This window comes from Rousettus aegyptiacus, unplaced genomic scaffold (genome assembly GCF_014176215.1).
Source record: "Rousettus aegyptiacus isolate mRouAeg1 unplaced genomic scaffold, mRouAeg1.p scaffold_m13_p_10, whole genome shotgun sequence".
Classification (NCBI taxonomy): Eukaryota; Metazoa; Chordata; class Mammalia; order Chiroptera; family Pteropodidae; genus Rousettus; species Rousettus aegyptiacus.
The window spans coordinates 40,875,377-40,892,080 of record NW_023416285.1 but is presented as its reverse complement, the minus strand read 5'-3'; the positions used below and the strand labels follow the sequence as shown (position 1 = coordinate 40,892,080).

Below are 16,704 nucleotides of genomic sequence, written 5' to 3'. Positions count from 1 at the left end.
CTTCCTGACCTTACATATTTCCTATAAAACATCACCTTACTACTTCTACATACCACACATCTCGAATATGTTTATATTCTTGGATATATCTTGAATACATTTATTTTAATATATCTCGCATATGTTTATTTTTTTATTTCTCTATGTAACTGCCCTGGTTCAAGTTCTCATGAACTCTTGCCTGAATTTACAACACCCTCTCAACTGCTCTTTGTAACCAAAAGAATCTTTCTTACATACAAATCCAGTGAAATCACTTCCTTGTTTAAAACATTTCAGTGATCCTTATTTCTCCCAGGATAATGTCTGAACTGACTTAGTAGGACCTGCATGATCTGACTCATTTCCTCTATTAGTCTCACTTGGAAGTTTTTCCTAAAGATTTATGTGGATATAGCAATATTTGTTATGTCATGGGCAATATATAAACAAGACTTCTCCATCTCTTAATCGAACCCCCTTTTTACACAAAAGGAAAATGAAACTTGCTAAGGATGAGTGGCATGCTCTAACTGACATAGCTAGTTAATGAAAGAGCTAGACTATCTGAGGACATTTAGTTCAAATCAAAGGCAATTAAAATTCAGGAAAACACTGGCTAAAATTTACCTTGTCTTTCTGTTGCTTTCTCAGCACCGAGGAGAGGAAGAGTATATACAAATAAAAATATAAATTTTGCTTTCCCTAGGTGCATCCCAAGCAGTAACTTGTTTACTTGTTTTGACTGAACATTTAATATCTGCTTTATTGGCTTACTATGTAATAATTCTTTCTCCTCTCCAAAATAATGTAATCAGAGCCAAACCACAGTGAACAAACAAGACTATTAGGAGCTTTACGAGTCACTGAAGCTTTAAGCCTTTCCTGCTCCTCCCAACACAGAGCCTGAGTGCACCTACAGGCTGAGGGGCTGCCAGAAGTTTCAAAAGAACAGCGAAGCACAACTGGTTTCCTTAAATAAATGACTTCTCTTCAAATTTGCCTTTTGATCACTCCCTTGAAATTAAGTGCCATCGAAAAGACATACATAAATACGTCCTGTCCGCTTGTCATGATGGTGGAGCAGAGCAGGCAGTGCAGTTGTATTGGGTACCTTTTAATGTGGTAATTGGAAAGACAATTTTAACTATTTTTTAGTGGATATATTTGACTTTGTAAGTACTGGTCTTATGGAATAGGTGTTAGAAAATTGGCATTATTTGTATGGGTCTGGGTCTTAATAGCTTGTTAATTTCCTGTCAGTGCAAACAGGGTATAAACAGCATGTGGTAGCCAGCTTCCAAGATTGCCCCCATCTATCCCCACCTCCTGTATCTCCTCCCACATTGTGTCTGGGTCAGTCTGTGTGACCAACAGACTATGGCAGAAGTAATGGTATGTCACTTCTGAAATCAGGTTATAAAAGACATTGTGGCTTCAGTCTTAGATTCTCCCTCTCTCTGTAATCACTCACTCTGGAAGAAACCAGGTGCACTGCTATGAGCAGCCCTGTGGAGAGGACCACATGGTGAGGAACAGAAGCCTCCTGACAATAGCCATGTGAGTGAGCTTACAGCAGATTCTGAACCAGAACCATCCAGGTAAGCTCTCCCTGGGTTCCCGAGCCTTGGAAGCTGTGAGAGAGATTTTAAGCTTTTAAGCTTTAAAGTAATTTGTTCTGCAGCAATAGACAACTAACACACAGAACTAGGTGCTCACAAAAACATACATTCTTTGCTCATTACAGTGGTGCTTATTTCTTTTTTTAGTTGTGCTTATTTCACAGACTAATATTGCAGAGAAAAAGGACTAACCTTTTCTGTTTACCTACTTATCGATACATAGCGAAATCCTCATACTCTCAGCTCTTTCTCTCTAATTTTAAGGCATTATACATACGTATGAAAAATATTTTTAAAGTAAAGATCACATAGGTTTCCTCTTTCTGGGAAATTCTGACCTTTAATGAGCTTACTTTTCTTTACTGCTTAGGGAGATGTAATCCTACATATATGTTGTGAACATCCATATAAAATTTCTGCTTTAGAGGTTTGACGTTCTCTGTTCACTTACACCCGCAAGCAGTTTTGATTGCTTATTTTCTGAACATCTTTCATATCCTGATTATTGAAAATATGCTTGCTCACAGAAATCAATTCTCACTTAGGAAAAAAGGCAGTAGATTAACATATAACTTAGCAAAACGAATGTCTAAATTTAAATTTCTCCACTGTGGTAGTAAAGAAAGAACCTTCTGATCTCTCGCTCTCTCTCCTTTTTTGGGAGGGAAGGGGGGGGACACTGGAGATAAAGTAATGGGTCACTTTTGGACTACAGGAATAATATCTGGGTACAACTTGTGATGTGAGACCCAATCTTCAGTGTGTTGGTAATGAATTCTACTATTCTTCTGATACCTCGCATTGGCAGAATCAGGCTAGCTGTTTCACTGTTCACATATGATTTTTAAAAGTTTGACCCAATACCCAGGTTAAGAAAGGATATAAAACCTTTCCTTCCTCAGAAGGGTAGGCTTCTAAAATTTGGCACAACTCTCTGGATTTATATAATTTTCTTAGGCTTAACTAACTGCTGAGACCTCCATGCAGTTGCCCCGTAAATATTCACAATTGCTATACTTTGAAAACAGCATTATAAATCAAGTAAGAAATAATCTTGCAATGGCGGCACATACACTGAAGAAGTCCTACTCAGGATGCTGCCATCTTGCTGTCTCTAAGTTTCAGTTAGAACACATACAGCAGAACCTTTTTATGAGGGCTGCAGGGCCTAGGGCTTGTCTGGAAAATGATGAATTTACCTTCTTTAATCCCAAAGCAGTGGCCCCACTCCTTCAGGGTGATGTGCTTATCCTTGTTGGGGTCACACTCCTCAAAGAAGCGAGTTATGCAATGTTCCATGGGTACCAGCGATGCTCGCAAAGGAGCAAGCTCTGAATGTGTCAAGACTCTGCAATGAAATAAATGGCAGCGTTTTAACTGTGTAGCTTGTGTGTGAAAGTTGACACAGAATCACCAAGGGTATTTTTCTTCCACAAAGTTGCTGAGTATGCCAAATAAATAGTATACTTATGAAAAGTTGCAAATGCAATAAACTATTTATGAGTAAGATAGACAGCTTTTGGGGTGTCGACTTGCAAGGTTTTCTTCTTCACTGGCAACTGTCCTCCCTCCACCCTAAATTTATAGGAGTGTGCTCCAGCAATCATGTTTGTACAGACTGGCTCTTACTCACTAGTCAGACATAGGTACTTGGCCAAATCGGGCCAATAGGATTACCTTGTGACTTTAGGATCAAGAATAAGAAAGAATTGGAAGAGTGGCTGTGGGAGGCTGGACCTAACATGTAAACTTGAGAGCTGTAGTATGGCCATAATCTGTTATTTTCAAAGCAATTTTATGTACAGACGCCTAGCCACGTTTGGTTAGCATTTCAGTGTTCTAGAATGGAACTGGAAAATTTCCAAAATCTGTTTAGAATTTTCTTTGTAAAGATAATTGGACATTATATCAGAGGATGACTTAGTAACAGGAAGGTAAAGAGCTTTTACCTGTCCATAGGATGTTTGTCAAGTTCACTAAACTGCCAGTGCACAGGATACACATACATGTGGTAGTTTTTCTTAAAATCCCTCAAGAGAAGGTCAATGGAATGGTCCCCAGCCAAGAGTCTCTTTTCATCCAGGTAAATTTTCTTGACCTGAGATTAGGAAGGGGAAGATCGTCAGAGATTCAGTGTAATCACTTACTAAACTTTACTCCAAGAGTGACAGTAACTCGGCAGAGGAAAACAAGCCCAGCCCATCATATGAGACCAAATGGAGTGCCTTCTAATCAACATTACAGCTTTCTTATTTCTATATAAAATGACAGCTGACATTAAAAAACCTGTAGTTTTCTGAATAAATTTTGTCTTTTTAAATTTTTTCTTTTAATCGAGTAACATTTATTGCATTCCTTAAAACTATGAGAAGGTTTTAATGAAGAGGGCTGAACCGACTTTGGCAACATTATTGATTAGTTAGTGAAAAGCCCTGCTCTTCCACCATTGGAATACTCTGTTCTTAATACTCTATGTAATTCCATCCAGTCCCTGCTCAGTTCAGCCCTGGTGTGAGAGCATTTGGCCACTTCCATTGAAATCTCTCTGTTTTGCTTCTAATGTTTTTAAGGCTCTCTGTTGTGATGTATTAAAGAGAAAGAATAGACATGATTTTGGGACAATGCATGTAAAACTCTCAGTTTGTGACATTACTCATTATTTCACTGAGTAATCAAAAGCAATCAGAACAGAACTTCTACTCATTCCCATGGCCATATCTACAAACTTGTTACCATGGATGAACTTCCTGTGCTCCTAATCGAAGCCCAAGCCCTCACTGGTACTCAGGAGCCCACTGCTTCTTATCTACTCAAGAATACCCTATGGCAATTGGGCACCTTTCCTTCTTTACTGGGTTATTTCCAGAAGCACACAAACATCCTCTACCATCTCCCACTGGTAGATGGAAGTCGTGAACTCATATTACCCTTCAGCTGCCACCCTATTTCACTTTTTTTGCTTTTACAATAAAATGTCTTAAAAATATTGTTTATATTTGCTGCTTCCACATCCTTCTTTCTATTCTATTTTGAACCCTGTCTACTCAGGCTTTTCTCCTCCCCACTCTGCAGAAACAGCTCTTGTCAAGGTCAACTGTGATGACCACATGCCAGGTCAGTGGTCAATTCTTAGTCTTCATCTTGAAACCTGTTAACAGTGTCTGATAAAGTGAATGCACACACTCCTTTCTGTTTTATTGTTTCTTCACAAAACATCGTCCCACCTGACATATCTTATACATATATTTGGATGTATGTTCATATTTTCATATATAAAATATACATTTACATACATATATACATTACACACACACACACACACACACACACACACATACTTATTTATAAAGAGTCTGTCTCTTTGCCTAAAATGTAAGCTCATGATGGCAGAGACTTTTATTTGGTTTATTGCTCTTTCTCTAGCATGTAAATTAATTCCAGGTACTTTGGATTCATTGAAAAACTATCTGATAAATGAGTTTTCCCTGAGAACTTCTGGACTCAATATTCTGAACATTTTAATCTTAATATATATTACTAACATTGTGAAGTAATGAATTTTCCTTATATCATAAATCTATGTCAGGTCTGTGAGGGCAAAAAGCTGTTTAGATTTAAATAACGCATGTGTGCCTGAATGTATAAATGCTGAATTAAGGTTCAGTTTATTTAACCAGAGTCTGCTCTAGGTATGAGTTAAAGAGCCCTTGCTCAGGCTACTGCCCTTTGTGTAGTAATGGGGTGGTTTGGCCATGTTCCAAACCTTGGGGCATGAATGTTGACCACTATTTTTCTATTAATCCGTATGTGCTAACCAGGCATGGGCAGGCAAAGTGGGCTTTTGCCAATTTCAGAGAGAGGTAGCTCCAACCCTAGTCCCCAGTTTTTTTTCTTTAGGACTTGTAGACAGACCCATCGTAGCTGACTCATTGATAACTTACTTTATTTCTCTGCTTCTCATTTAGATATCCAGCATGTTCAGGGTTAGACTCATACAGCTGCATGAGGATATTCTTGAGCCAGTCTCTCATCCTTAGAGGAAACTGAGTCACTTCAAAGTCCGTACAAGTGGGAATAGCTGTTTCAAGCAGAAAGTAAATAGATTTTAATCTTTGGGTCTTACTCCTATCCTAAGGCAAATCTTCATAACAGGTAGCTTGAGATTTTCCGGTGACTGACAGCACCGTTACAATGCCCCATCATCACGACAGTGGTCCTTAGCCCTGGTAGCACAACAAAATTACCTGGGATGTTTTAAAAACATATCAGATACCAGCTTCCATTCAAAAAATTCTGATATGATTGGTCTGGGGTGAAGACTGAGCATCAGGATATTTCAAAAGATCCCAAAGTTGTTTTGGTGTGCAGCCAGGACTGAGAACCACTTCTGTAGAATCAGAGAGCTGGAATTTAAAGGTGGAGGACATTAAGAGCTATTCATTATGGGAAAAGAGAAAAAAGTAGAAATTCACTTACACTGTGGTAATGATATAATAATTGTAAATCTCAGTGGTTTAAAGGAACAAAAGTTTGTTTTTTTTAGTGTTATTGAGATGTAATTGACACAAAACACTATAAATTTAAGGTGTGCAGCATAATGACTCGATACATGTATGTCGTGTATAGTCACAAAAATATTTCTGTTTTACTTGTGATGAGAACTATCAGGATCTACTCTCTTACCAGTAGTGTTAACTATATAGTTGTCATGTACATTAATTACATCAAAGGTTTATTTCTCTGTCCTGCTGCAAATCCAATATAAGTTGGCGAGAGGGCTCCCTGCTCATTGCAGTTTCTCTGGGGCTTAGCATGACGAAGACTCTACCATCTTAACGCCATTTCAACACTAGAAGAGGGAGCCTGGAGAACTATGTACCAACTCAAATGCTGTTGCCCAGAACTCACATGGGTGACTTTTCTTCAAATTTCATTGGATAAAGCAACTCATATGACACATCTAAAATCAAGAGGGCCTAGAAGTCTAACCCTCTCGTGTGTCTGGAAGGAGAGGAGAACTGGAGATATTAGTGAGCGCGGCTAATGTGGGGAATCACTTAGTGACAAGAAGATACAAAGACAATTGAGAGTATCCTGGGAAAGGAAGACAAGTTTTAGAAACTACTGGAAGAAACATGTTGTAATAAACCTTCTTGGCAGAGGCTTAATTTAACTTGAGAAGAGGACAAATAATGTGGCAAAATTCTAATGATTCATCCCAGTTATTAAGTGGATAACATTATCACAGTGGGTCTGAACCCCTGGCTGCACATTAGACCTGTCTAAGCTACTTTAAAAACAAATGAAAAAACCAATGCTAAGGTTCCAACCTAGATTTCAAATCAAACTGAAATCTCTTATAATTAAAGCCTAGGCATTCATTCATTCTTCTTTTTTAAGTCTCCCAGTTGGTTTTACTGTGTAGCCAAGGTTTAGAACTACATTAGCTTTTTCCTGTTTACATATGCATGAGTATGCACATGCGTATTATTCAGTTATGCACAGATTCACCAAAACCTTCTCAGCAATGATGCTTGATATTAGTGATGGAATCTTACATTTGCAGGCTCCGAAATAATCCAGTTGCAGTTGGTGCCCCTTTTTGGTCCCCTCCAGTCTGCACTTAGTAGCAAATAGATGACAGGAGCTAGCATAGGTCTGATTGTCAGTGCCACAAACCTAAGAAAGACAAGCATGAGAAAAAGCTCATGTTTTTATAATTCATTGAGAAAACACTCTGCTCTATAAAGCTCATAGTCTCCCTGGTAAACTGTGCTGTGCCATGTATGTGGTCAGATAGGTAAGGCTATTAAAATAATAACTGTCCTATTTGGCACACAAAAAATCAACTAAGCTGTACTAATGGTGATTACAATTTAGCTCTAGATAACTTTTGTAGAATGAAAAATGCATATGTTCTTAGGATAGAGGGAGTTCAAACATAGGTTCTACAAATCAATGCTATTATTACATTTTTAGAGCACAGTTGAGATTTTTGATTTTGCTGGCATTTTTTCCTATTTAATGTTAATTCAAATATTAGATGATGACTTGGACATTTACTTTTTTAAAACAAAGATTTCAATTGCAAACTACTTTCATTCAAATCACTATTTGGTACCCCTTAGAAAGCATTTTGTAGAATACTTACTTGGTCAAGGAGTTTTGTAGGAGGACAAGTCACTGGATCTTGGCAGACACAGCGGGGATTTCCCTGTTGGTCAGCCTTACACATGTGTCCTCTTTTACACTCATAGTTCATGCAAGAATCTAAGAGAAAATTTCAGATAGGAAACATGGACTAAGCTAAATTGAGTATGTAAACTCAAATTTATTCAGACAAGTACTCTATTTTCAGTAATAAGAGAAAATTTGGGAAATCATTAGAAATGATTTTAATGTTAATTTTCAGGTGGGACCCCCTGGCATCAGACTGTTTTACATGATAGTTTAGATCTGCTCAGTTTGGGTTGGAGATTTAAAAGGAATGAACAGCAATTCTTGGCCTGACTGCAATGGTCATAGTCTGAAGTTATAGTGCAATTTTGTGCAAGTTGTTCAGAAGTTAAATAAGCCATGAGAATTTTATTGTGTGGAAATTCAAAATGTTTGTGAATAGAGTATGTGGTTGGGAATCAGGTCTTAATTAAATACGGGATCTAAATTCACTAGTAAGTTATGGATTTGAGAATAAATAAGGTAGCATTAATTCTTTTCAGAAGTAAGAAGTATTTAGGGAAAAATAATTCTAGCTTTTGCAATAATATCACAACAAGAGGTGTAGTTTTAAAGACATTTATCCATAGTTGTACAGTAGTCCCCTCTTATCTGCGGGGGGATCTGTCCCAAGACCCCCAGTGGATGCCTGAGACCATGAATAGAACTGAACACTGTATATTAGGCTTTTTTCCTATGCATGCATACCTATGATAAAGTTTGATTTATAACTTAGGCACAGTAAGAAATGAACAATAATAACTAATCAAAATAAATTATAATAATATACTATAATAAAATTATAATAAAAGTTATGAGAATGTGGTCTCTCTCAAAATATCTTATTGTACTGTACTTACCCTTCTTCTCGTGATAATGTGAGATGATAAAATACCTACATGATGAGATGAAGTGAAGTGAAAGACATAAGCAACATGATAGTGTTAAGATACTAGTGACCTTCTGATGCTACGGAAGAAGGAGAATCACCTGCTTCCGGTGATGTCAGGAACAGATGATGTCAGTGGTTGGGAAATTTAATATTTTCAGATCATGATTGACCATGGGTAACTGAGACCTCAGAAAGTAAAACTGAAGATAAGGGTAAACTACTGTATATTATATGTGTACAAGAGGATGTCAACAATTCATGAGAGTATTTTTGGGGGGAGAATTGGAGAGAGGAAAAATTCTGTGCGGTAGTCATAAATGAGTGGATGGAGATAGCCCACTGTGGCCAGTTACATCTCCTCCTGGACGTAGTCACGAACAGCTTGCTAAGCCCATACTCACCAACACTGTACAATCCCATGTTGCCTTCACTTGAACTTTCATCTTCATTCAGTGAGCTTTCTGCCTTTTTGGCCTTTATAATAACAAGAATAGAAGTTGAAGTCGATTGGAAAGCCGTTATATAATTTATATTACCACTCTGCATACCTTCACAGAACTTTTCATACTCATATCATATCAGATCTCAAAAAGAGACACCAACCACAACTGTGTAAATAAACAGTGACCCTTTCAGAATAGAAGCCATTTTTACATCAACTGGATTCAATGCAGTATCTCTGAGGATTACTCAATAAAAGTTGGAACTAACATCAGGAACATAGTTGGAACCTTTTGGATTTGGGAAAACAGTAGAAATGTAATATTATGATGTGATTCTGTGGTTAGGACATGGTTATATCAGCCATCTCTGTGAAGCTGTTGGTAAAGTTTTCTTACCAGGTTTATAAAGTATAAGAAAATTCCTACCTTTGATTGGCAGCAGAGTTCTCAGTAATCAAGGTTACTATTGATCTTGCCTACCAAAAGCTGAGACCAGTCTTCCTGGTGGGGTGGCTGCTGGAGTTTTGCATGAAAGCTCCAAATGATTAAACAACCAAAGAACAATATGTTTCTCCCCAACTTCTGCCAGGCTGCAGTTTCCTGATTATCATTTTGGTGTGTGTTTGCTTAATAAAATTGTAGCTGAAATCTTTGTTCTTAATTTTTATAGCTAAATCAACACACATTACTGGGTCTCTTACTATGTTAGAGGCATTTTGCTAGACATCGGTGATTCAACTTGACATAACATGGTACCTACCTACTATCAAGGCATTAGAGCAGCAGTTGTCAGTATCTCCCATCCCTCATATCTGTCAGAGTTAACCATTCTAATTAGCTCCAGGGACTTTCAAACTGCCAGTATTTGTGTCTCTGTAGCTTCAAAACCATGGAATTCTATTTGGACTGCTTAAAGAACAGACTGGAAGTCCTGGGGAATTAATACCCCTCCTGGCAATTCTCAGCTTGTATAAAAACGCCCCAGCTCTCTCACTCTCCAAATGAGACAATTCAGAGGAATGTGCTTTACACGGTTTTCACCAGGTACCTCTGATTAGCTTCCTTTCTTTTCCTGTATCACTTTCACTTCTCTTTGTTCTCCGAACTTCTCAAAAAACTGCACTAAAATCCAGGTTCTGCTTCTAGGGGAACCCAAATAAAACACATTTGCAGCCTAATAATGGAGATGGAGAGGAAAATAAATAACTGTAACATATTTAGTAATGTAATGATAGAGATAAGCACAGGAGACTGGTTATAGCTGTTTCTTAATAAAGCTAAGTGTTTTATCAGATCAGTCTCATTGTATACAATCTCACCCCTCGGTATTCTCCAGGTTCACTGGTACCTACATTCTCATTCTCATGTGTTTTTTCTCTTTGCTTCTTATATTTGATGAAATAGTAATTGGAAGCAGCTCTTTCACCCTCCTGGAAAGCCTCACTTTGGGTGAGGTAGTCATCACTTGCACGGAGTCTGGAGCCATCATCACCACCATCAGTAGGCCCTACAAGCGATGTCTCAGAAACAGTCTTTTTATCCATCTCCTCAGGGTTGCTGATAATTTCAAGGCCAGGCTTTCCCTGTTGGTTCTGCCATTCAGTATCTTGATTGTGCTTATTGATTTCTGCTTCAGTCGACTCTTCCATTTCTTCATTGGAGTTATCCTCTTCTTGTTCTTGGTGACCCTGCTCAGATTCATCTTTCTGCATTTTGCTTACTTGAGTTGGTTGATTGGATTCTTCCAAAATATCATCAGATTGGGTACTTTCATCTTCCTGCTTGCTGTTAGAATGCTCCTTGGGAACTTCTCTCTCCTCTTTCTGGTTATCATTGGGGGTACCAACTTCGCCTTCTTCTTTTCCCCCTTCTTCTTCTCCACTGGGACTGATTGGATCCTGCTCTTGGTTACCTTGATCATTTAGGTCTTGGCCATGCATGCTACTATTTAATTGAGGATGTGAATCATTTATAAGCTGTTCTTGGCTTTTCTCTGTCTTAGTGATGCTTTCTTGCTGGTTAGAATGTACAAGGGAACTAACATCAGGAGCAAGGAAATCAGTGTTCTCTGGGAGTTTTTTCTCTTGAGGCTTACTCATGTCTTTTTTTAGGTCCAATGCACCCTCAGTTGGTGTATACTCCAAATTCTCACTTAGGTCACTTTCACTTTCCTCTTGATCCTGTAATCCCAGCTCTGGGCTGTAACTCTGGTCCTGATCCGCTGACTGTTCATGGTTTTCCTTCTTTGACTTTATTATTGACATTTTTTCAGCCTTAAAAGAAAAAATGTTTTTTTTTGAAACAAATAATTTAAAACCTACATAGCATTTATAATTTGTAAGTCAACATTTAATATTTATTATTCTTTTTTTCACATAATATCAGGTAAACTTATTTATGATGTCTTTCTCATTTTACAGCTAGAAGTTTTACCTGAATTTACATTTTGTGAAATGAAAAAATTATATGGCATCTCAGCCAAATGAGTAAAACTGATTAAATCTCACAATTCTTCTAGTGATTGGAGGCAGTTGTGATCAGCTTTAAAAATATTGAACTGAAGAGAGAATGAAGTAATTTCTTTGACCATGCTTTGAAATTGAAACCTTTAGAGAATTTAAAAATTATATTAGGATGACTCTGTTACTTTTACCGTATGGTTGGAACGGTCTTCTACATATACTGCAGTTTCTTTTCCATTTTCTGTATCTTCAGCCCTTAAAATGGGCACAGTAGTGTCATCAGGTGTTACTAACATTTCAGTCTGTTGGACGAAACTCAAGGAATCAGCAGTTGGTTGGGGATGATTAGATAGGAACCTTGCATTTGTCTGAAAAAATTAAAAACTGGTTTGTGTTATTCATGACTAGATGTTAATGTTTAAAATTTCTAGTTACTCTTGTATTGTTGTCATTAGTAGTAGCAATGTACGTCATTTCTAACATTAATTAAAGGAATTCTTTAGAATTATTAAGGGTACAAGCAAATGTCCAGAATGTAATCATAAGTGAAAACAGAATTTTAATCATGTTTAAGAAGTTATATATGCAAAGACCAGATGAAAATAAAAGCAAAAATAATTTTAATAATAGTGACCTTTAAGTTTTGGAATGATTTTTTGTGTTTCTCAAACTTTTATAAAGCGTTCTTACTTTATAATTTTGATGTGTTGTTTAGCAGAAAGTTGAAGTCAAATTAAATTAAACATAGGATATAACATACTTTTTCTTAAGTTAACTGATAATTAGCAGAAAGGTTATAAACTTTTATTCAATATTTGTTTACTTTCTTAACACTGTCAACTTTATATCCATTAAGAAATCTTTTAATAAAAATAATTTGTGGTTTTGTTAATCTCTACCCTGTTATCTCTCAAGGTAAAGTGAGCAGAAATATTAAGATAAGGCTTTATACATTAAAAATTTTTGTAAATTTTAGGGAATTATCTAAGTGAAAAGTTACCATCAGTCAGAGTGGTAAAAATATGAACTAGGCGAGTATTCACTATAGGTCTGTGTTAGAGAGATGCTGTCGACACTCAGACGTCAGATCCAGGTGTAAGTATAAAACTCAGATTCTATTTGGATTGACTCATCTTTATTCCATTAGCAGCGCTAATTATGTCATATAAAGAAAGCCATGGAGTAAAGGATTTATTTTAGATTTGGTTTGCTTGCTTTCTCACTTCTTGTTACCTTTTCAACTAAGAAAAAATTCTCAAAGAAGCAACTTCTAAGAGGAAAAAGGAGAAAGAATGGTGACCGAGTTGGCAAGTTGCCAGCAAGAGAGTCATGTAAGTCAATGGTTGGAGGAGATTTTAGGCTTATTACTGGAGAACTGCTCCCTCTCTCCGTGTCCTTTCTCCTCTACTCCTCCTCCCCCAAACGGAAGAAATGCACACACACGCGCGCGCGCACACACACACACACACACATACACACAAACATGGCAACTTGTCTTCTTTCAGAAATTTTCTGAGATGGGATTGTTTTAGTATTAGGCTCACATCTTTATTTATAGCGATATACCCTCTGGAAATCTACACGGAATCTTCTAACCAACAAGAATCAATCTACTGACTTTCGGAGAACTCAGACAGATGGGGAAATGCTACGAGATTTCTAATAGGTAAATCTATGAGAAGATATTTTAAATATTTGATTGGGTCTATATGATAAGAAACCGTCCTAAAAAGAAAACGTCTGGAACGTGTTTATACGCAAGTGTGTTTGTTATTCAAACATTTAGCTTAAAGACAATTTTGATGCCTATTTACATAGCAGCAACAGCTGCTGGTGCAGAACACATTTTCAGGGGAAAACAATGGTTCTGTGGGAGTTCCTTTCTGCACTGAACATAATTTATCCCATGTTCGTAATTTCCTTTTTTTAAAAAAAAAAAATAAGAGTTTACTTGAGTCAAACTGATGACGTCTGATGGGAAGCAAGATTTCAAATGCTCCCCCATGTTTGTAATTTCCAAGGACAGTGTATATATAATGCTGGAGTACCTACACACTTCTTGAGCATGATTCTTAGCAGTGGTAATAAATTCTTTTTTCTAAGAACTGCTTGGTCTTTGTGGCGTGGTGTTTGTCTTTGCTGACATCTGTCAACCAGAAGTTAGCCATCATCTATCCAAAAAGCAAGGATAGAATTTTTGACATTGAGAGGGAGGGAGAGAAGACACAAAGATAAATTGTTTCATTCATTCATTCATTCATTCATTCATTTATTGTCTATTTAAAGGAGCCTAATTCCTCCATTTGATGAAAAAGAAAAAAAAAACACCCCACAAATCCTTTAGTGTGATTAAGGATAATATGATCATCTCGCTATAGTTCCATATATATAACTTTCAAGTTATCTTGAAGTGGCTCTCATGGTCTCGGATGATCTGATTTGTATATGACTTATTTATTGCTGTGTGAATAGATGGGCCAGGATATCTGACTGTGAAGAAAAGAATGTTTTAGTTGTGTCTCCTTTCAGATGTTTTCTTGGACAAACCCCCAAGAATGAGTTGGGAACTGATTTGTGGTTGCCATATCATTTCCTGTCCCTAAGCCATTGGTTCCTGTTTTTATTAAAGACTCAGAATTTCTTGGCCAGTATGTATTTGATCTTGAAGAAAAAGCTGGAGAGTATGGGTGGGCACTTCAAGATTTCTTATACTAATGTGATAAGCTTCTACGGAATTTATTTCTTTCCGTTTTCTTTGGTATTTGGGCATACTCCCTGTTTAATAAACTGATAACCAACACTTTCAGTTGCATATTTATTGCATCTTATAGAACCTGATAGTTCTAAAATATTTTTTTAAAAAGTACCTTATCTCAATTTTTTTGGTCATTCATTCCTTACTTGGGCAAAAAAAATATATATATACATATATATATACACACACACACATATGTATATATATCTATCTGCAATTAAAATAAAAAAGAGAGTTTCAAACCACTATATAAGAACATTTTCTTTTAAATGGAGGACTTCTAAGCTAAATGTCAAGAGAGAGAGATGTAATAACAGAAGAAAGAGTATTTACCGGGATTGCGACCGCAGTTCCCAAAATATACAGGAAAAAAAGCACAGTCTTCATGCTTTCTAGACCTGTGAACCAAGAAGATAATTAGCAGTGGTGGGTAAAAGTTTCCATATGAAAGATTAGGTGATAATTTTCTTAGCGTATCTGGAGCTTGATATTGTCCTTTGTATTTAAAGGCAATTGTTGTTTTGTGGACTAACATGTCTGAAAAGACAGATTAATGACAGTTTTTACTCTGTTGTGCCCCTGAGAGAATGACTACTCGATTTTTTGGCCCAGCTGTGTTTGGCGGAAACTCTCTCTGTTTATGACTGTGCTCCCTTTGATGAAAGCTGTATGAAAATCTTGGGTCTTAAGATTTGTGAGTGTTCACAGTGAAGGTACAAGTTACAAAGTGAAGTAATACGATATTTAAACATATTGCCTCTTTGATGACGGAGAAACCCATACATTCAGCGAAGATTTTTAAGAATGAGACAATTCGGTGACCTAAAGGGTTCATCCAAGTTCACCTAATTTAAAGGTCTCACACTTGCAACCTGTGAGTTGGCAGTGGCCTGCAGATGGGTTTGGTTTGGTAGGCACTGTGTATTTTAAATTAGTCTTTTAAAATGCAGAGGTTTTGGGGTGGCTCCATAATGGTTAGCACATCTGCTTTGGGCGCAGAAGGTCCTGGGTTTGCTCCTCAGGTGGAGCCACGGACCATACCCTGGGTGCATCAAGCCCTCCGGGTGTGTCAGGCCCTCCGAGTGTGCCCGAGGTGCCATGCCCCTGGTGCGCTGGCCCCGAGTGCATGCCGTGAGCATGTGGGAGGGGACACCCTGTCTTCAGAGATCGAGTTCTTAAGCTGAAACGGCAACATCCATAGGCCAGAGGTGAAAGGGATATTGGAGGGAAATTAAAGAGGGGAAAAAAAATCCAGAGGTTTCACATAAAAATCCAGATTTGCAGTTTCTCTTGAACTCATTGGTCCTCTTAGCAACAGCAGGCCTTCATGGTGACAGTTGGCTAGATCTGAGTAGAGACTACCTTGTACAAGGGATGCGGGCGTTTGTATCTGGTCTGTTTCACTTTGGTTATTTGCCATGCATTTGAGTTTAGTTAGTTTCAAACTGACTTCTTTGGTTTAGGGATGAGACAAGAGAGGCTAAGAGGCTATGTAAATTGGTCTCCAGATGAACTCTCTTAAAAAGAGCAGGCTGTCTATATTTTCTTGCAAAGTTCTGTAAGCCTGAACTCTGACTGAGATTAGAGATAGTTTTAAGTCTTCAATAGAGATTTTTTTTCTGTCTCCGGATTTCCCAGAAATAAAAATTTAAATAATTTAAAATTATCTTTTAAAATTATTTTTTCCAATCATCGTTTCATACATAAATACATCCACAGAGCTTTAAATAACACTTTGAGGTTTATAAAGAAAGTGAGTCATTTCTTCTGCTAGTTTCTCAATATTTCTAAATAACAGGCTTAAATAGATATTTTCAAATATATATTTCCCATTATTACACAGACTTAATACTGTAACAGCTATCGCTTCACACACACACACACACACACACACACGCACACACTGTATCCATGCACACATATGCACACATATGCACACTTCTTTCCTCCTTTCTCTTCCTTTCTTTTATTAAAATAATCACATTACTATTCTTATTTAAATCATTATTTAACATTTATTACAAGGTAAACATTTTTCACACCTGAGCCAAATGGGAATTTCTGGTGTTGAATTATACCCAAATTTCTTTTCTTGAGTTGTGGTATGAATGCGAGAGGTGGTCAGAGCCTTAAAGTTTGGTCGTGTTCTTGGAACTGGAGAAGAGAGGAAGAGAGCCAGCTTGTACTGGCTTGAGAGAGCCAATTGTTAAATTTCCAGGAATTTTGTGAGCTGCTTATTAAGCAAAGTAAACTTTAAAAAATGAATTATATACACATAATTTAATTATGTCAAAAACAAAGGAAATAAATACTCGAAACTCATTACTTTATACTT

General features: G+C 37.2%; 1 protein-coding gene across 1 annotated transcript in view; it reads right to left on the bottom strand.

Annotated features, from left to right (window-relative positions):
- The window catches only part of SPARCL1 (SPARC like 1), a 34,952-nt gene that overhangs the window by 2,248 nt on the left and 16,000 nt on the right, over window positions 1–16,704 (bottom strand). The window contains exons 2-10 of the mRNA XM_016161059.2: window positions 14,703–14,767; window positions 11,806–11,982; window positions 10,505–11,425; window positions 9,111–9,183; window positions 7,753–7,871; window positions 7,160–7,280; window positions 5,543–5,679; window positions 3,551–3,699; window positions 2,801–2,949 (exon numbers count right to left, since the gene is read on the bottom strand). Coding sequence (XP_016016545.2) covers window positions 2,801–2,949; window positions 3,551–3,699; window positions 5,543–5,679; window positions 7,160–7,280; window positions 7,753–7,871; window positions 9,111–9,183; window positions 10,505–11,425; window positions 11,806–11,982; window positions 14,703–14,756 — 1,900 coding nt within the window. The 5' untranslated portion in view covers window positions 14,757–14,767. The remainder of the gene's footprint in view (window positions 1–2,800; window positions 2,950–3,550; window positions 3,700–5,542; window positions 5,680–7,159; window positions 7,281–7,752; window positions 7,872–9,110; window positions 9,184–10,504; window positions 11,426–11,805; window positions 11,983–14,702; window positions 14,768–16,704) is intronic.